At 32.3% G+C, this 21,279-nt stretch overlaps 2 protein-coding genes across 3 annotated transcripts; both read right to left on the minus strand.

Moving 5' to 3' along the window:
- Window positions 1–3,476: 3,476 nt before the first annotated feature.
- On the minus strand, window positions 3,477–4,796 carry LOC141659972 (uncharacterized). The gene is made up of 4 exons (XM_074466922.1): window positions 4,479–4,796; window positions 4,345–4,398; window positions 3,971–4,131; window positions 3,477–3,795 (listed from the first exon to the last, which is right to left on the minus strand). The coding sequence occupies exons 1-4, from the start codon at window positions 4,794–4,796 to the stop codon at window positions 3,477–3,479; spliced, it is 852 nt and encodes a 283-aa protein (XP_074323023.1).
- Window positions 4,797–7,786: 2,990 nt separating this feature from the next.
- On the minus strand, window positions 7,787–16,940 carry LOC141723822 (uncharacterized). 2 transcript variants are annotated; one of them, XM_074525735.1, is made up of 9 exons: window positions 16,783–16,940; window positions 15,173–15,702; window positions 14,883–14,961; window positions 14,659–14,734; window positions 13,461–13,541; window positions 11,541–11,674; window positions 10,314–10,563; window positions 9,672–9,735; window positions 7,787–8,727 (listed from the first exon to the last, which is right to left on the minus strand). In XM_074525735.1, the coding sequence occupies exons 2-9, from the start codon at window positions 15,630–15,632 to the stop codon at window positions 8,054–8,056; spliced, it is 1,818 nt and encodes a 605-aa protein (XP_074381836.1). In that variant the 5' UTR covers window positions 15,633–15,702; window positions 16,783–16,940; the 3' UTR covers window positions 7,787–8,053. The 2 variants fall into 2 exon arrangements, with proteins under 2 accessions (XP_074381836.1, XP_074381835.1); XM_074525734.1 differs by having other exon boundaries at window positions 14,883–14,964.
- Between the last annotated feature and the right edge of the window lie 4,339 nt (window positions 16,941–21,279).

A 21,279-nucleotide genomic window follows, 5' to 3' on the forward strand; every position in this document is an offset into this window, starting at 1 on the left:
AAATTCAATATTAAATTTAAATATTTTAGTTTAAAATATTAATTCAAAAATATCAAAATATAAGTTCGAAAAAATATTTTAAAATTCATTTTTAACAAAAATAAATAAATTAGAAAAAAAAAGCGGGTAAACAATGTCCTCCAGCAATGTTTCATTGCACTAGCTGCTATGAAACAATGTTGTAGGGGCTGCTGCATTGTCTCAATGAGGCAGGTGGTTGCTAGAACCACCTGGGGTTGTGAAAGGGCACTCATATATATATATATATATATATATATATATATATTATTATAATATAGGGTGCGGTGCAGTTTGAACCATGAGAGCAAAGTCCCAAACAGCAAACCGCACCGCACCGCGCGGTTTGACAAAAATACAAACCACGACCGCACCACGAAAACTTTAAACCACACGTAGCGATGCGATGCGGAGCGGGCGATTTATGCGGTTTGTGCGGTTTAATACACCCCTAAGTGCCCCTATTGACAGTTCGACGATAGCAGTGATGCAGGAGTGGTACGGGGGGAAGGCTGATGAGAAGGAGCTCGGCTACTCCTATGATCATTTTCCGGATGGCCGGCCAGCTGATCAGACTTATGCTGGTGGTTCTTCTCAGGAACGTAGAGTGGCATGGGGACATCAGTTGGGTGAGGTCGGTTCATCGCAGCAGCAGCAGCAGCAACAACAACAGGATGTAGAGGACAGTGTTGGTTTGGGCTCAACGCAGTATAGGCACTTGATGAGAGTGCTGGTTGAGGACAGTGAAAATTTTAAGTTTGGGGGTGGTAGTTAAGGAATATGTTTGTGTGTGTGTCCATGTAGTTCCATATTCATGATAGTTTAGTTCAAATAGTTGCATAATTGTCATGTAGTTATTTGTTTTCATTTTTTTTATTTTTTTATTTTATCATGTTAGTATGTTGCATGTGCATTATATCATATGATCCCTTAAGTTTACTTTTCCTATTAATTTGTGATAATGATGTGAGTGTAGTGATGTTGTACAGAGGGATGTTAAGTCTTAACGAGTTGATTTGCATGCTAGAAACAAAAAAAAAATCACTAAGTCTTATAGGTTGCTTGCGTGTTAGATCATGGCCATGTCTTGTTCTTTGTTGAGGTTTAATCACTTGTTTATGTCTAGAATGTATGATATTCTCTTAGTGGCGAAATAGCATGGATTTTTAAAATTGGAGAAAAATATTGGATTTCATTGCTAGTGTTGTGGCTAGGTGTTAAATGGCTAGTAGTTGGCTCATATTTATATGAGTAGTCTAGGGTTGAGCGAGATGGAGCGAAACGCACTCGTTCAGAAATCATGTGAAAAAGAGAAAAAAAAGAAGAAAAAAGAAGAAAAAAATATGTGTTCTACATAGTTGATCACGAGTGGGCTCTTTAATACTCGAGTTATTAAGTTCTTAGGGGACTTTGTGCCTAGTGACATAAGGCTTTTATAGTCTGATATCCACTAACCTAACGCTCGCTACATGGGTATTATTGCATAAATCTTTTGTGGACCTCACTCATTGCACGATCAAATAAGCATATTTGTGTTTGTTTATGTGTTATTAATAAAAGCATGAATTCTTGTATAACTCCAATAAAATTGAAGTGTTGTCAGTCATTTTGAGTTTAGCATTTATTCTATTTATAACCTTGTTATTGTCTTGATGAGTAGTGAGTCATGGTTATTGATCTAGTTGCGAGAGTATATCTATTAAGCAATTGTACACACACACGTTTCTGGCTTGTGAGTTGAATTGTGGGATTTGATTGATCTTTGTTCGAATAATTGCATTTGTTGAGATGTTGCTCATTGGTTGGTTTAGTTAATCTGAGGGGATCGTTGCATTCATGTAGTTGCATTCATGTATTTTTATTTTTCTTGTTCTTTGAGTCTGTTTATACTTGAGGACAAGCATCGATTCAAGTTTGGGGGTGTGTTAAGTGGCATTTATATCCACTTAGAACGCTTTATAAAGGCTCGAATTGGTGTTTCGTACTCAAGTTATTTGTGTATTTGAGGTGTTTTTGTACTGTTTTGCTTTTCAGGGAATAGCCAGGAAGAAGGACTGGATTTTGCATGATATATGTTTGGAAGAGTGTGAGGATGAAGCCTTGGTCAAGTGCGTGAAGAAACCAGTAAGAGAAGACAAGAAATAAACAAAAGTCGGATTTTTTTTCTAGAAGCTTAGCGCGCGCGTGGCCGCACCGGTTGGACAGAAGTACAGCGCAGGCGGGGATAGCGCGCGGCCGCGCCAAGTCGAATTCTGAGAATCCTGATTCTATTCTGAGACTGATTTTATGGACTTCTATTCGAGTTGGGCTGCTATATAATGACACTTAAAGACGTTTTTCATAACGAAGAATAAGAAGAAGACGGCGAGAAGACCTAGGAGCACAAATACAACGAAGGAGAAGAAAAGCTTGTTTTTACTTGTGATTCTTTGATTGAGTTGTAATCTTGGATGCTTATTTTCTTGTTTGTTGAACCTATTACTCTTGATTACGTACTTTGATTATTTATTCAGTTTATAAAGACTTAGTTTATTATACAATGCTTTCATCGGAACCCACGACGATGATGAGTTCGGTTATGAACTAATCGTTAACGTAGGGTTCTAACGGATCTACTTATGGATTTCAATAGTTAATTTATTTTGATATCTTAGTGTGTGGTGATTGTATGATATCCTAGTATTGGTTGTGCTTATTCGTCTTATGAGCGTCGCGAACTTATAAGATAGTGTGTTAATCTCTATTGAAGCGAAAGTGAATTTAGAGGTTTAGAACTTTCCATGCTAGCATAGGTTCATGTATTTTTTATGCATGATTCGTAGGTAATTTTAACCATCTTACTTGCCCTATGTAATCACGATAGATAACTTTCGCATTAAACCTTATGTTATCAAATTTTATAGACATATAGAGTCTCAATTTATAATTGGTGTCTATTCAGCTTCTATTTCTTTTGTGGATGTCTGATAGTAGGGTATTCGTACAACGAAAGTTGGCGTTCACTAGTTTCGTGTTATCTGATTAGTTGTCATCACCATTGCATGCTAAGGTCAAGAACAAAGACTTTGAATGAAGTAGTAATGAAGTCAGAATCTCGTGTTTGTCTCATATAAGTAATTCAACCTTAATTCTTTTAGTTAAGTTAGTTAGTTTAATATCTTAGTTAATCATAGTTATAAACAATCTCAACTTGTTATCATCTTAGCATTGAATAATAACCATATCATTGTTACATAAATTCATAAATTAAATTTAACATAAACCAGTCTATGTGGGAACGAACTAGAAAATAGTTTACCCTTGATTTACAGCTCCTAGTATTATGGTTCCATTCTCCACAATATGAACATCTAAGAGAAGTTCATGTCCTCTTTAATCTACTGGGATCTGACTCTCTTGACTCGACAATATCATTCTTTTTTTATTTTTATTTTTTTGCCTTCCAGGTGCAATTTTGACTAGAGGTGGAAGCATTGGAGTATGATTTGTTTTTCCCAGAATTGCTCTCCATTAACAGGCTCAAGAACATGGTTGTAGACCTCCATGTATGTTTTTTTCTTGTAACACTCATGCATATAATCTAATGGAGATTGTTTTTGAAAAAAAATGCACACGCACGCGTGATAACAAGGTATACCTGTTAATTGCCACTTTCGACAAGCACATATTTTTTGTCCCAAATCCACTACAATTTCATGACCTCCCTCCATCATGGTGACATTATACTTTTGAGCTCCATTCCATATTGGCCTAGCTTTTGCGGCAAACTTCATAGACCTGAATGACAAAAAAAAATTGATTCATTTATATGATTATTATCAAGAAATGGACATTTGTTCCAAATAATCTGAAAGCTTACTCATTTAGCCTTTTTTATTCTGTATTTTTATTCTGCATTTTTGTTTTCCTTTTTTGGATTATTTGCATACATTGTTTATGCATTTCCTTGAACATCGACACAATTGCCAAGTGTCTGAACTTGTTAAGATCTTTGTTGTACACCTCACAGTTATTGTTAACGAACATGTCGGACTTGCAAGTATCTCTGAAGCCTGATCTACTCCATTGTGATCTTGATTTTGCAGCCAACCAAGTATATGCTTTGGCAGAGACCTGATACAATATATATAATTAGGAATCTTCTAAATATCCTGCTAAGAATGATGAATACAACTTAATGGTAGGGTGTAAGTTTAGTACCTTGCTGAGATTCAACATATGTCTATCAAAGTAGTAATCAGTAGTGGATCTTGCAGCAAACCAAAGTAGTTTTTTAACACCTGTGGTTTTATATTCTTTTGGCATATTTCTTTAAAGGTGCATTACGCAGAAGCGGTGTTCTGCTGCTGGTACTAACTTATCAAGAGCAGCCACTAACCCCTGAATTATGAATTTTATATTATACATTTTAAGATATTTAACAAAATAAAAGTCATGTAAAAGCGATTTAAAAGTTTTACCTTCTGTTTATCACTAATAAATGTGTAATTAGCAGCATTCTCCATCTTTAAATCAGCCACGAGAAGTGATATAAACCACTCCCAACTATCGTTATTTTCTGCCTCTACTTGGGCCCAAGCAAGCGGATAAATACCATCATCTGGATCTGTTCCAACAACTGTTAAAAGTATACCTCCAAGTGGTCCTTTTAGATGACAACCATCTAAACCTATCAGTGGTCTACAACCTTGTAAAAATCCAGCTTTTAAAGGACCTAAACAGACATAGAACCTTTTAAATCTTCTTCTTTCATCCCCTGGATTAGCCCCCTCAGTCATTATCTTCACTGTTGAATTTGGCATAACCTTCTTGATCTCATTTCCATAGTCAAACAATAGATTAAACTCATTTTCATGTCTTCCTACGATGTTTTTTTAGCTTTAGTCAATGCTCTATAGATCATGGAATCAGAAACTTGGCATTTTAAATCATTAGTAACCTTTTTCTGAAAAGCAGCAGTTGGCCAAGTAGGATCGAGTCTAATCTCATCTTCGTATGTGTTAGCTATCCAGGTAGAATTTAGACACTTTTGCTTCCAAACAGGATTACAAGTGTGTATATCTTTCAGTGTTGTGATTTGAAAAGAATCTGACCTCTGTTGTTTACCCGCGTATACTTTCCATGGGCATCCTTCAGCACAAATCCATTTTACCCTCACATTCAAATTTTTCTTTAACCTGGCTCCCCTTTGGTTCTTGATAGCATACTTTCTAACCGCATTTCTAAAAACTTGTCCAGAGGTGAATATCATTCCTAATTTGAATTTTGGATCATCCATGTCATAAAGTTCGTTAAATTCTGGAAATATAGAATCAGCCTCATCGCACGAAGAGATAGCCATCCTTTCTTCGTCGCTTCTGATCATACTTTCTTCACTGTTAGTACTCTCCATGTCTTCCATCCAATCATTCAAGCAATTTTGTTCACAAGGCTGGTTGGTTGGTTGGTTTATATCATTCAAGGCTGGTTGGTTTATTGTATGGTCCAATAGAGCCTGAAACATATCATCACTCTGGAAATCATTACTCAAACCACCATTCACTTCACATTGAACATTATAACTATATTCACTCCCTGTTGAAGCATAATTAGAACCATCTTCATCATCGTCATCTGATAGCTCTTCATTTCTTAACCTTTTTCCTTCATCAAATTCATCTATGATATCCATTACTCTTTTCTCTCTTTGATCAAGACCATACTGTGTGAATGAAAAATCTTCTGCTTCACTAACTAAAGGAAGACTAAATGGCTTACTCGTGACATATACAATTTGCAGCTTATTATAAATCACCAACTCTGTCATTATCGATACATCATCAGTAGTTTCTAATGGCAATATTTTTCCTACCCAAGCTCATTACCAGATATTAGGTAGTACATTTCATAATGACCATAGATTAATCATAATTCCCCCATCATTGCTTGTACATCGAAAATGGTCATTGAACCAGTGCACATGTCAAAATAGTGTATTTTTCCTCCAACATATTTTGTGCAATTGTCATTCAGTATCCCCCCATGAAATACTTTTAGTGTGAAATGTAAGTGATCATCTGTAATGGGTCCAAAAACACAAAGTCACAAACATATAGTATCATGTAAGTGTGAAAGGTATATAACACGTGTAAATTATAAGATTTAAAATGACATCAATGACCACATAAATCTGATATACAATGAAAAATACAATATTCACAGTCACACTAGATACCATACTTGTTCATAATCAATCACAAACAATCTAAAAATCTGGGTATACACTAAACAAAATTTATGTTTACATAATATTTGTGTGATTTTAAAGAATACAAAATTTTAATACCACCATAATCAGGGATTTCTTTGCCATCATTAACATCTGAAGAAGGATCACCAGTGACCCGTAAGCGACCTCGCATAGTTAGGAGATTATCGGTAAAAATTAAAACCACATTATCAGATTATCTAGGGTTTACTAATTGGGTTTTAGAGGGAAGAGAAATACGTGGAGACAGATTAAGATGAAAAAATGACAAAAATAGCCGATTTTTGAAAAAATTTAACAAAAATAGTCATTCCGAAAAAAGTGGCCAATTTTGGCCGATTGAATACTCCACTGTCAGTTGGGTATCCCAATTTGTATAAGATACTCCATGGTAGTTGGGTATTTTATATATGGGATACTCCACTGCCAGTTGGGTATCTTATATAAAGTGGATACTCCACTGACAGTTGGGTATCCCATCGGCCAAAATTGGCTAACTTTTCAGAAATTGGTTATTTTTGTCAATTTTATGTAAAAATAGGCTAAATTTGTCCTTCACCCGATTAAGATGGAGGAAGAGATAACGTTGCTTTTACCTTTTTATTAGTTTTATTGTTTAATGACGAAATTATCCCTGCAAAACTGGACTGTAATGGAGTTAAACTAACGGGAAAGGTGAAGGGATGCATTTTGAAAAGTTTTTTCGAACTTAAGGGATGCAAACTGTTTTTATGAAAGCATGTATATTGAAACACATTTGTTGTAAAGTTAGGGGTTTTAAAGTGTATTTAACTCTAAAAAATAAGATATCTTTTGGACTTAGTTGAAACGACATAAACACTACCAATTATCTTATTTTTTTAATCATTTTTTTGATTTATTACACCGGACACAAAAAAGAAAAAAATTGCTCGGGGCTTGATATATCTCAGGCCGGCCCCGAGTCTATTGTTTTGCCGTTGGTAGCGTCCTCCGGGATGTGTTTACTGGAATAAATGTATGCATAATGCATTGGTTATGTTCGGCTATCTGTAAGGTTTAAAACATTTCCAATGCCTTGTATTAGCGTGAGGAAGAAGGCTTTAGTGTATATTGGTGAATCTGAAAACCATTTCCATGCTATTGAGGTTTGTCGTTGTGCCACTTCACTCTGGCGTTTGTGAGATGAAGAGTGATTACTCAGGGTGGTTTGTCACTCGATCCAGTCTCCAAAGTGTTAGAACATGACAAAAATACAGATTATTACAAAGTCGATGTGCTCTCACTTATCAGAAGAGAAGATTTCCCGGAGGATTCCTTCTTGGTATTGGAAATATCTGCAGGTAAGTTTGTACGCTACAATCTCGTGGATGGAAGCTTTAAACTGATACACTCCATTTTCATATCCTTGTTAAAAGCAATTGCAAAGAGACATGTACTCTGGTATTAATAGTCCTACAGCCTGGAAAAAGTGCCCAACATCACGGTATATTCTTAAAACGAAACAAAAAAAAAATGAAACAATTTTTTTTTTTGCAAATATACTTAAAACTTTTCTACCATCCAAACACCATTCTATCCAAAAACAAAATCTGAAAAACTTTGTATAGATTTGTCAATGGGGTAATCACACCAAGATAGGGGAGAATTGTACAACATAACTGCAAAACAGACAGTTCCCGTCATTTGTAAGAAACGACGTTACTGCTGAACAACAGAGCGTCAGGCCCTAGCCAATTGCATAAATTGTTTTAAGTCACCTAGTCTTGCTATTGCACAACAACCTACTCCGAACCAACAGAATTAGGTTCACCTCTTGCTATGATGGTATTGATGATCGCGCTTATCCTTCCGGTGAGATGAAGTTTCTGGGGTATAATCATTCCAACGGCCATTATCCTCATCATCCAAACTGGCTGAGCTGTATTTCTGTTGCGAAGACATCCTATATGTAGGTGATTCTGCTGAAGTACTTTGTGAACTGTACTTCGAAGATTCATGTATCAATGGGCTTCTTCTACTTCTATCAGACTGAGACCTATCGAAACTAGGGCTTCTAGGTCTAGAAATGTTACCCCTTGGACTATAGGAACTGTAGCCAGAGTCATAAGCACTGTATCTGGGAGGATAACTAGAGAGCGAGGGGTTGGTTGGTGGGTCAACACCAGGAGGTCCATCATCTCTGAGATCCCTGGTCCACCTTTGCTCTTGATAATACTTGCCAAAAGATTCTGATGAATGATTAAATCTGCGACTCGGTCGCTCTCTGGACATATCATGACTTTGTTGCACAGCTGTCCAATGTTTTTCATCTGCATTTCCCGGTATTGGGCCGTTAATTCCAGGAAACTCAACACTCTTCTTCTTAGGCAGCTCCTGATCATCTGTGTCCAGTATTTCTCCATCCTCGGTATCATCCTTGTTTTCCTCCTCATCGAAGGAGAATATTGTGATTCCTGAAGGTTGATCCTTTTCTTCTGGATCTAAGATTAAAGTGGGACAGGTTCAAAGATTAAAATTCAATTAAGCCAAAAGAAAATAAAATTACATACTAGGGTTTCAACACAGCAGTGCCAGAGAACAAACATAAGCTTCAATGGAAGACTGACTGTAGAAATTATCAAATCAAATATCTCAACAACAGGCTTTATGTGTACTTCAGATTAATGTAAAATGCATAAACATCTGTAGTTTTAGTTTCGTCTGTAAAGCATTCCATTACATTTTATAATATTTTATAAGCCTCCAATATAACAAAAAAAACAATATAGTAGCTCTTTCATATGAACTATGCCAATGTCAATTAAATGTCAGTTTATTACCAATAAAGTCATCATTACAAATATTATACTGGAAAATGAACCATTTACCTATACTTCTGTGTGGCTAACTTCATTATTTACCATCTTTCTATGAGAAGGAACTGTACATGTATTACATTCCTTTACGTAGCTTGTATGAAACTATGAATGGACAACTAATATAATATTATAAAAATCTAAGACATAATTACCTTCAAGGATTTCGAGGCGTTTATATCTTAAATACTGTCCACTTCGAACTGATAAGCCATACGGCATTAAGTAGTCAGATTTCTCTATAATATTTTAACGAGTTCAGTGTTTAAAACATCGGCAAAGACTAAATTAACACTATTATATGCAGTAACTACTATAATTATATTATGAGTTGTCGAAACAAAAGCCCCTGGATCAATTTTACCAGGGCATACTGCAGCATACAAGATATGAGGATGTAAAGATAATGTCACTATGATACGACAAATAGAAGAACTCAAATGTCAGGATTCCAGGGTACTTCACAGATTGATTAAACATCTCTAGAAAATAGACTCCATCATTTGAAAATAATGAAATCGTGAGCTATATTCAGCTTAAGAAATCTAAATGAATAATATGACATTTACCTAGATATCCAGGTGGATACCCTATTTCTCGCATTCTGTTGAGCCAAGGTGGTGGATCAAGTTCCTGACATAATATTACAGAGAGTATTATTATCAGATTATTAAAGGAAGGAAAAAACTTTCATGTTACCAAATCTGTTCCAAATAGTTAGAAGCTAATCTAGTGTCAATTGGTAAAGCGGATGAGAGAAAAACTATTAAAAAGTATACATATAAATTGACTGTAACAGCCTAACCGGCAGTTCAAGTGAACTTGGGTTTAACAGAATTAACTATGGAACAAGCTTACACCTCAAATTTTATATGCTGAGGTAACTATGCCATCTTAAGGAAGTCTGATAACCAACATTTCTTAATTGAATAAAAAAACCCGAAAATTAAAGTCAGAGTGGACTTAAAAGCTGTTATTTACGCCAATAATTTCAACGTAGCTAACTTGGCAAAACAAAAGAAGAAAATATTCAGCTTAGCTACTTCATATTAATATATGTAGAATTTAGATAATTAAGTTAAAATGGAACTAAATATCCCTACAATTAGTTCCTGGAAATGGCATAAATGAACAACATCAGACAATAAATACAATCACTTATCAGTTTCAGTACTTAAAAAGTTTTCCAAATGAAAAGCGTAATATCTCACCCCAAGGCCCAGTAATTTCCGCGTTTCTACATCAAGGGTGCCTGGCCTTAAACCGTCATATTTACCCCCAGGTGAGCTTTGGTAATATCGAGTGGGGTTACGGGAACCGGCACTCTGATTACGCTTACTTTTTAGCTCTTTACGAGCATTACTGACAGCTACATTATCACGAGGCTTTGGGCATTCCTTTAAGGAATGATTGTAGGAACCACAATTGAAACAGCGAGAAGCATTGAATATTTCCAGACCTCTACATGGTGAAAGTCATACAACAAAAATATCACAAGTCAAGTAGTTGATTAAAAAGCCAAACCTTTCAAGGATGGGAGAATCACAATATTGCATACACAGCTAGACCAGGAAAAAAACATATACTAGGTATAAGAAACCTTTACAAGCAACACACGCATTCGATAATTCCCGACCTCTAACAGTTAAAGTCATACAACAAAAATATCACAAGTCAAGTAATTGATTAAAATGCCAAACCTTTAAGCATAGGAGAATCTCAAAATTTTATTAAATAAAAAGGAAGTTGCATACTCCACTAGACCAAAACAACCAGTTATTAGGTATAAGAAACCTTTACAAGCGATACTAACTGGTGATTGCCTCAGGGAACATCTCCGGGGAACTAGAAGTATTCAGGTATCATGTTAGTCCATAATACTTAATAAGACAATCATGCTCAAAAAGATAAAGCTCTTGGTAAAGGTTTAATGCACGCAATTCTACAACAAAGAGAATGGGCAAGAATTACAAGCACTGGTTTGGTCAAATCAATGAATTTCTCTGAAACTGAAAGTCAGACGCCGAAAGTGGACAAGAATATACCATTCCTGTTAGGTTGTTATCATTTTACAACGTCAAAGAATTGATACAAACACATGATACTTTGTAATGACAAAAAAGCTTCAAATGCACGAGGATTAACTCTAAGCTTCAGATATGGCCAAGAAAGTCGAGTGGACCATCAAAGAGGCAGCAAGCAATATAGCAAATCGCCTCACTTTTAATTATTATATATTATCAATGTAATAGTATGGGTAACTAAGGGTTTCTACAGGTACTAAATCAGAAAAAAAATCCAACACTGCAGTTGATTATTATATTAGGAAAAAAATTCTTCGTAGAAATCAAAAACTTTAATGCAAAGAAAGAGAGCCAACACTGCAGTTGGTTGTTACATTAGCAAAAAACTACTGCACAGAGATCAGATGTAATTACCTTTCCGCATTTCCAGAACCATCGGATGGGATCAGGCCCATTGTATATCCTCGATCATAAAGAGGGACAGAATCATGATCCAACATAACATCCTTGCTCTGTGGACCCCTTGTCTGATTGTCCACCCAGAAAGACTGAATATAGTTTCAAACAATTAGCTTTCACAATTACGAGCATCAATAAAAATCTAAACATAGAAAACAATAATTTAGGGGAGCTGATATGTGCACACCCTTCGTTTATAGGTGCACACCCTTTCTTGATATTGTGACTAAAACACCCTTATGTACATATTCAATTTCAAACTATTTTCATGTGCATAAGATAATTTGGTCTCTTAATTTCAAAAGAGATGTGCACCTATAAACTAGGGTGTGCACATATCAGCTCCCTAATTTAGTTGTCCTCCCTAATTTAGTTGTCCTGTACATGCAAAAAACACTAGAAGACAATTACAAAAACGATTCATGATGATAAAAATCATCCGGACATTAAATTCCATGTGCACGTGAAATTTACCAAGGGTCAAGCACTTAGATCCCTAAAATTTTGTTACCAAAGAATGAAGTGATGACTATTATCATTAAAGTAATTTTCTCTAAAATGAGCAAGGGGAATGTCAGGAATTAATGGATTTCTGACTTGTTTTGTTGCTATTTTTGGTGTTTTCTGTTTATTTTTAAGTAAAGGAACAGCTAGATTAAGAAAGAAACAGAGAGAACGAGACAGATTTAGAGAGATAAGAGCAGAAATATAGAACAGAGATAGAGAATTAGAGAGAAACTTGCAAGACAAGATAGAGTTTTAGAGTAAGAAACCCTAGAAAGAGAAAGTAGTTATAGAGAGAGAAGGAGGATTGGTGGAAACTGGTTCCATTTCATATATCACATAATGCAAAATGAAAGTACACAACTGTTACAAGTATTTATAGACTCATTACTAACACAGTAATGTAAGTAACGTGACAAACAGTAAATGACTTTACTTGAGTGATAGAGTACAGTACTAACACTTGTACTACACAAACACAGCATTCCAACACAGCACATATACTAGTCCTGACAGGGAAAAAGTACATGTGCTGTGTTGGAATTATAAATTCTTGATTAAGTTATAGAAGTTCAATAGAATTTATAGAATTGTTATACTATACTTGTTAATCCGCAAGAGCTGTTCTATACTATACCGGTATATAAATTAATTAATGGGTACTTCTTAATTCTTATACAGTTGTGCCTCACTTTGCCTCACCTTGATGCGGCAAGCTGCAAAGCAAGCCTTGCATCCACAAGACCCTTTGCACCTCTCCCCTTAAAGAACATTGCTAACCCCTCATTAATTCTAACATACTGGAGGAAAACCTTAACTTAATATACTTCAATGCAGCAAGCCAACAAGCACACCTTGCATCCACAAGACCCTTTGCACTTCTCCCCTTATATAACACTGCCAACCCCTCGTTAATTCTAACACTACTTAAGGAAAATATAACTCAATATACTACTAGTCTACTAGTACGAATTCTGCAAGTAGTGTACCTAAATGTCAAGTGAAGAGTAATGTAGACAAAGAGACTTCCTACAGCACAATATAACCACAAATTTGGCAAAAATTTATTAATTTCTAGTCAATAAGCATGTATAGCAAGACTTTTAAATCATATATTGGTGCATGCAATAATCATTACAATATTAGATGTAATCTGTTGATAATTACTACTACAGCTATATATATTACTCATTACGGGAAAGAGATAAATCCTTCGACATGTGGTTTATATGGTATAAACATATGACTAAAAATATCGACCAACTGGTGGATATAAACGGTGAAAAGTTCTGAGATAACCATTTTTCTAATCGTTTATATGTAAACCTAATACCTATTAGTGATATAGTGATATTAGACATCAAATCATACCACAGCAGAAGACTTGTCCTCTCCAACATGAAGCGCCGGAAAATATGTCGTCTCACCAGATTCTAAATCTTCTGCTGATTCCTGAACAGAATAAAGTTTGTACAAGTCAGGAAACAAATAGGTCTCAATAGACTACAATAGGATACAAAGATCATGAAGACGGAACTTTTAATATGAAACAGAAAAATGTTTGTACATAATTGGAAAGGCTAATATACAGTTACAAGGTCACAACATTCTTTTAACATTCCATCAGTTTTCAAGGCTTGCGAAGGCAGAAAGGCGATATATTATTAGGTACGCGGAGAGACGATAACTTGTAGGTAGGCAGAAAGGCGCCAAGTTATATATTTTAAGTGAGGCTGGCCTAGGCGTTCTGCATTCAGCTATGTAATGATTCTAATTCCTAAAGTTGATCCATTACAAATTTGCATTTAAACCCCACCAAAAAAAATTATATAAAATTTTAAATATAATAATACAAAAAACTGTTTAAAATCATTAAATATGATCTTATAATAATATTAGAATGACTTAAAAATCAAATTATTATTATGAAATATTATATATAAACAGTAAGGCAGTCTACTGGTGCCTTTGAACGCCTTTATGCCTTGACACATGCATCCCTTTCTTCTTTGCACAAAATCGAATTACTTGAACTGCGGGAAATCCACAATTAATTTGCATTCTGTTAATTGTGTGGATTGAAATAAAATTACCAGACGACAGATACAATTTAAAATAAAGCATAGAGTAGTGCAGCATATTACTGCAATTAGATATTTATCATTTTCTATAAATCTATTGATCTAAGTCTAACAATTGCATCTATATAACCACTTCCGTCCACCCAAAGCAGAACAAATTTTTCAGGTTACACTAACATCAATTAAATCTACACCATGCAATTCCACGCAATTTACTGAATTTTAATCTTAACATTAAAACGTCACAAACTTAAAAGAACAATATTTCATTAAAAAACAATATTGAATTTGTTAGCAGCATAATTAAAATGATCCCCAATGCTACCAGTTTTTGCGACGGCATTTTGTTGCAAATTGACATATGTACATTAAATTTACAACTATTATAATACATTGACTAACATAATAAGGGAATTAAATACAGGAAACGGAGGAGAGGAAATTATTCAAATATACAATTTGAGATCATAGATATTAATCTAACTCACTATAGATGAAGGATAATGCCGAGCATGCCATTCCGACCACTGCTGCAATAACTTATCAAGCTTCTGTTTACTATCTCTGAAAAAGTCATAGTCGATGTACTCAGAATTGGTCCAGGATTATATCCTTTCTTCCAAAAACTCTAGTATTTAAATTGATGCTAATATAACAGTATCTATGGTAAAACCATTTTTTCCTCTGAAAAATTGGTAAGAAATGACCATACCTTGGTAAAGAGTTATACAAGACATGGATTGAAGGTGGTTGTTCGTCAATAGCCTCTCTAGGTCTTTTAACACCAGTTACTGCTGGCAGGTAAAGTTATGGAACGCATAGCAATCACAAAAGTACTACACATGCTACCTTGCTTATTTTGTCAAATAGAACTGAAGCCAAAACAATTATTTACTTGCTAAGTTGCACAAAATCTATATGGTTGCAGAAAGTAAATCACTTTTCATATTTTTTTGCAAGTACAGAGCTTAAACTAGAGTTTGGACATGGAAAACAGGATACAGTTGGTATCTTTATCTTTAATGCTGATAGAATTTTCCTCGTTCTTAAGATCGAACAGGGAACTCTGACCTTCAACTGCTTCACAACCATTCTCAATGTGCACCATGGAGCTTATGGAATGGACTTTTTCTTTAATATCTATTTTTTCAGCCAGTTGAACGCTAACTTGGACAGCAGCAGTACTCACAATCAATTCCCCGTCCTCAGTTTTTTCACCATTACCACCCCCATTCTGCATAACATTCTCGTTCATCTGAACTTTTTCAGCCTCCTTAGTTTTTTCACCAACATCAACCCCATTATGCGTAAAATTCTCGTTCATCTGATCTTTGTCAGCAGCAGAGTTTGGTAGAGAAGCAGCTGCACCAGACTCACAATCAGTGAAAGGTAAATCGTTACTCTCACTTTCAATACCAGATTTACCAGAATCTGGAAGTTGTAATAGATCCTCACTATCCATCTTCAGCTCTAACAAGCCCCTCCTTAATGACGTAAAAGTTATACGATATTACTTAACCTCAGTTCCAATACTGCATCAAATAAAACTATATGAATTAAAAAACATCAAATATATAAATATATTTAGTAAAATATCTTTGAGGGTCAATCACTAAATCAGCTTTAAGTGTAAAAAAACATTTCCACTGAAACCAAAAAGCACTTACACTGACAAATAGTTGATTAAATGAATAAATCAAGCTTGGAGGATAAATTAAGAATTACTGCACGGAATTTGAACACAAAAAACCAGCAGGCTCTTTATAATGCAGTACTTATTTTGATTTTTGTATCACGAATACTCACTTATGCATATAATGTACAACAAAAAGAAGATATATATGTCATTATATCCACTCAACAAAGTAAACAATATCTGATAAGATCAAATGAAGCAGAATAAAATACCACGTCTCATTACAAAGGGAAATTACACCATGATTATTCTCAACAAGTAAAAAATAAGCTTAGCCATAAAACCCGACTTCGGCAAAAACTAAACTAGCCACATTGCCACAAAATTCACCAAAAAAATCAATCTATTACGACTGGAATAATCCCAATTGAACTAAAACCTGTTATTACAAAAGGTTACACAACAATCCTCAACAAGTGAAAAAATCAAGCTTCCCCAATAGAACCCGGCTTCCGAGATAACTAAACTAGACACATGGCAACAAAATTCACCAAAAAAACGATCTAATAAGACTAGTATAATCCCAATTGAACTAAAAAATTTATTACAAAAGGTTACATAACAATTCTCATATCTCAACAAGGAAAAAACCCGAATTCCGAAATAACCAAATTGCCCACATTTCAATTAAATTCACTAAAAACAATCTTTGGTAACATATAAGCATCACACACCACAAACACACACACACACACACAAAATTAAGCAATGACTTCACAAAGAAGTCAGAATTAAACTCAAGTTACACATAATTGAATGATAAACAACTTAAATTCAGTACCCAAGTGATCAAAATTCAATCTTTTTAACATCCTCGAATCAAAATTTAATCTTTAACAGCTAAACATACAGTAAAATCAAGAAAATTACTCAACTAAAAGTAAATTAACAAGAAAAATAAAAACTAGGATTTTACCTGGAGAAAGGAGAGCTCTGTAATACAAAAGGGGGGAAGAGAATACAGGATAGATACGAAGAGTGGGGTTGAAATTTGGGACAAATAGATCTAGGCGCTTCTGTATGAAGAAAGTTTAGTATATAAAACTCATATTTATTTGTTTTGATGAATTTAAGGCTAGGATTTAATGTGGGTTTTATGTGTTAAATATTGGCCGTAGGATTGTGGATTTATTTTTCTATTGGGGGTTAGTTTAAAAATTAGAGTAAATCTATACTATCTATAATCCCCTTCTTCTCCCACCGTCCCGTTCGATTATATACGTTTACTATATGTATATATTCGAGACTTCTATAAAATATAATTTGATAATATTTTTTTCAAAAAAAAAATTGAATAAAAATTTAAACATGAAACTTTATTTAGAAAAAAAAAATTTAAAAAATATTGTAGAGTTATTTTTTAAATGATTATTGAAAAGCGTACCGAAAGATAATGTATTGAATTTAAGGGGACAGAGGTAGTATATATTAAATGGCAAGTAAGGTAAATTGAGCCATTTTATAGGGTGTGAAGTTATGAATATGCCCTTCAATTTTAAAAAATTATATAAACGCCGATCTTATATAATTTACTCTAAAAATAAAAAGAATTTGTGTACACACCAAGAATCGAACATTTACCCTACAATTGATAAATTATATGTCTCTACTATTGTGCTACATAGATTGATTAGTTCACTTTTAAAATCTTATTAGATAACCTATATTATCTCTTTGTATCAAAAAATTTTATTATTTTAACTTATGAGTAAGTAAAATATTACTTTATATTATTTATGTAACTCTTTTTAGTTTTACTTATAATTATATATCAATCATCTTGATAATTTTTAGTACACTTGACTTTTTATAATTAAATGGATATTAATTATATTATAAGTAACATGAATATCTCCGGTAGTCAATCTTTCTTATTTTTTGTATAATAATTTTTTTCTTTTTGTACTTTTGAATTAGTTAGATTTTGGTAAGGATGTAGAATGAGATAAAGTCGAATATTCTTCTACTCAAGTTTGTCATCAAAATATTTTTTCATATACACCTTGGGTTTAGCTCCGTTTTATTCGGATATAAGTCAATCTCATGTATTACACAATTAAGGTTTAAACTGAATATGAGTCAATATCTTATAATTTTGTCTAACTTGATAGTTTGTGATCCATCTAACTTAATATGAGTCAATATATTATTATTTTTATCTAACTTTGATAGTTTGTGATCTTTCACCTGGCTCGAAAATGATCAACTAATATATGATCAACTAATATATAGTACCATTTTTAGTTAGACCACGTAGATAGACATTAATATGAAATTTTTGAATTTTTCACTAGCTATCAATAACTATAAAAAAATTACACCAATATTTAACGAAAAATACATGCAAACTATTTACGAATAAATATGGTAAGCTAAATGATAAAATTTTATAATTTATTACTAATTAAAATTTAATTCAAAACAAACGTTTTACGATCGACATGATAAGCATATATTAAGTTTTTGTTCCTTATATGAAAAGTTATGTAATAATATATCGGATAACTCACTACAGGATTGGTCATGCAATCCATCTTTGATCATATCACACAAGTACATCACATAATTTTTTGATTAAAAATTTTAAAATATATTTGGTCAACAAGTTATTTAAAATTAAATGTAAAAATTGAAATAACGTGCGTTTTATAAACTGAACAGTTTTTTAACATCAATACGTGTTACATAGTGTACTTCCCAAATGTACAAGATTTTCAATAAAATAGTGATATTTATAAAATATAAATTGTAAAATAATACATTTAGCAATATTTAACGTAATATTTTACTTGACGTGTATATATGATAAACATAATAATAATAATAATAATAATAATAATAATAATAATAATAATAATAACATAGAAATCATGTAATAATGTGAATACCGGACACGATGCACTAGATAAAGCTTGCCCAAATTATATCAAAACTCATAATTGGTGTACTACTATATAGTGGACTTATATGTAAAATTTATCATGATACTAAACTAATAAAGCGTTATTAGTTGGCTTTTGCAAGATTTTTTGATAAGCGTTACAAATATTTAGTTAAAAAGTTGTGAAATTTTCTCTGACCATAACACTTCTCAACCAAGATGTTAAATGAAATAGTAATTTTCATATAAATTAACGCTAGAAAAAAATAAGACATGTATGTATGTATATATAGATCCATACATTTAAGATAATTAAGAATATGTTAATGTTTAATCATGACCAATTTTATATTTTACAAATGTATTATCATTACGTTAAAACCACATTTGCTAATAAATGTACATGTTATATAAATATATGTTATATGTGGATGATTATGCGGAAATAATTATTTTCTTATACTTAATTATTTTATTTGATAAATTTGATTTCATATTATGAAAAAATAATTATTTTAGCAAAAAAAACCATTATATAGTTTTTATAGCAGAGATATGTATCCAAATATATAAAATTTAATCAAATTAATAAGAAAATTATTTATCAAAACGATATGTAATCTTAGAAAATATAACATAAATAAACCATAAAATAGCAAAATCACTATAAATTATATTTTTGTTATAAACTAATAATGATATATACCCACAATTATATGCAAGAAATTATTTGAAAATAGTTACAATATCGTGCTTCGCACAGGTTTTTACGCTAGTCTACACTACATTATAATAGACGAAACATTAAAAGTTTGGTAGTCGGTCGGTCGGTACTTACTGAAATTACTTAATTACCCTTACTTAATTATTCTAATTCTAATTATCGGGTCGATTAATTCTAATTCTAATTGATATTGAAGTTAACTTCCCCGATTACTTTATCAATTTCAATTCTATTTTATATCGAACTCTATATCATTATAATTTATATTAAATTCAACTTCTTCTACCAATTTATATTTTAATTCATATCGAGTTCTATATTATTCTAATTTGTTACTTTGGACTAAATTAAATTTAAGCAAACTTAATATAATTATTAAAATTTAGTCGATATATCATGTGACTTGGGTTAAGATAAAATAACAATACTATCGATCCTTCTAAAAAAATTATATTAATGAACTTGGATAAATAAAATAATATATGTTATTTATTCACGATAAAAAAATAATTTATTCAGACTAACACAAAACTAAATTAAAAATACAATTCGACCAACAAAAATAAAATCACATATACTAATTATTCAGTGTAAAACAAAATCATCTTATTGATCCAGACTTTAAAAAAAATGAAATTAAACTAAAAATAATTAGTTTAATTTGATCGGTGTATTGAGAATCGAGCTAAAATAAATTAATATAAATCACTAATCCAAGATAAATCAAATTTATATTAGACTGATTAAAATTCATATCCTATTGATGTGAACTAAAAAATCAAATTTTAATTAAAATATAAATATTATTTTTAAAAAAATATACATAACATTATCAATAAAACTATATTGTTCAATTAGTAATATTATCTTTTTCAAATATTTTTTATAAAGTTAATTGATTAAGTAATCACCATGCTAAAATAATATTTTTTTAAGGTCTCAACATAATGGAGACATTATATTTTTACCCTAAAAAATATAATAATTTCGTTATAATAATATTTCCTCCATCAATGCTATCACTTTAAATAAGTTTAAATGTTCTAATTTTTTTTGAACATATACGTCTACTAATATAATTATCATGTAATCGTATCATTTAAATTTTTAAATAAACAAAATTAAAAATTGAATTAAAAATATTTTTTTAAAAAAATATATCATATAAAAAAAATCCGTGTGATCCGTGCATCGGACGGGTTTAAGCTAGTATACTATAATAATCGGAATGAGGTATAAAAATTAGAGTAAATAAATTATTGGAAACCAATAATAATAATTATAATAATAATAATAATAGTGAATTTATATTTCAGAATATTGTTTAGATGAATTTTGGTTAAAAAATTTCCGACTGATTAATCAGCAACGCATTATCCATTGGTGGGAATTTATTCCGATAAAATTTTATGCACAAGGTACGCTTAGATTCGACTCGTTTTGAGTTTATTTGTTACAAATTATTTTTATTTTACAATTTTTAAACACTGTGGTGTAGATATGTTACAAAAAATATGATTTCGCCTAATTATATTTTACAATTTTGAGATACTCATTTAAGTTAAACGAGTTCATAATTATGAACGGATACCGCTTATTTCGACTATATTCGCAAGTTGAACTAATTTATGTGAGCTTTACAATTAAAATTTAAAGATCAACTTATCAAATAACAAAAATAAATCTTTAAACTAAATTATATGTTAAATTTCATAAGAGTTCAAGTGCATTTCTTTAAAAACATGCCTGATTTTATAACTGAATTAGCTTAAAAGGGATTTATTTCATTTTTCAACATCATCTAAGGA

This window comes from Apium graveolens, chromosome 5, assembly GCF_009905375.1.
Source record: "Apium graveolens cultivar Ventura chromosome 5, ASM990537v1, whole genome shotgun sequence".
Classification (NCBI taxonomy): Eukaryota; Viridiplantae; Streptophyta; class Magnoliopsida; order Apiales; family Apiaceae; genus Apium; species Apium graveolens.

Excerpts from the sequence above, each read along its gene's own strand:
- LOC141659972 (XM_074466922.1), bottom strand. The coding sequence starts at position 4,796 with ATGACTGAGGGGGCTAATCCAGGGGATGAAAGAAGAAGATTTAAAAGG. Across the intron at positions 4,399-4,478 it reads TTATTAGTGATAAACAGAAG|GGGTTAGTGGCTGCTCTTGA; the intron begins GTAAAACTTTTA and ends TTCATAATTCAG. Across the intron at positions 4,132-4,344 it reads CAGCAGAACACCGCTTCTGC|GTCTCTGCCAAAGCATATAC; the intron begins GTAATGCACCTT and ends ATATTGTATCAG.
- LOC141723822 (XM_074525734.1), bottom strand. The coding sequence starts at position 15,632 with ATGGATAGTGAGGATCTATTACAACTTCCAGATTCTGGTAAATCTGGT. Across the intron at positions 14,735-14,882 it reads TTGTATAACTCTTTACCAAG|AGATAGTAAACAGAAGCTTG; the intron begins GTATGGTCATTT and ends TGACTTTTTCAG. Across the intron at positions 11,675-13,460 it reads AGGACAAGTCTTCTGCTGTG|TCTTTCTGGGTGGACAATCA; the intron begins GTATGATTTGAT and ends AACTATATTCAG.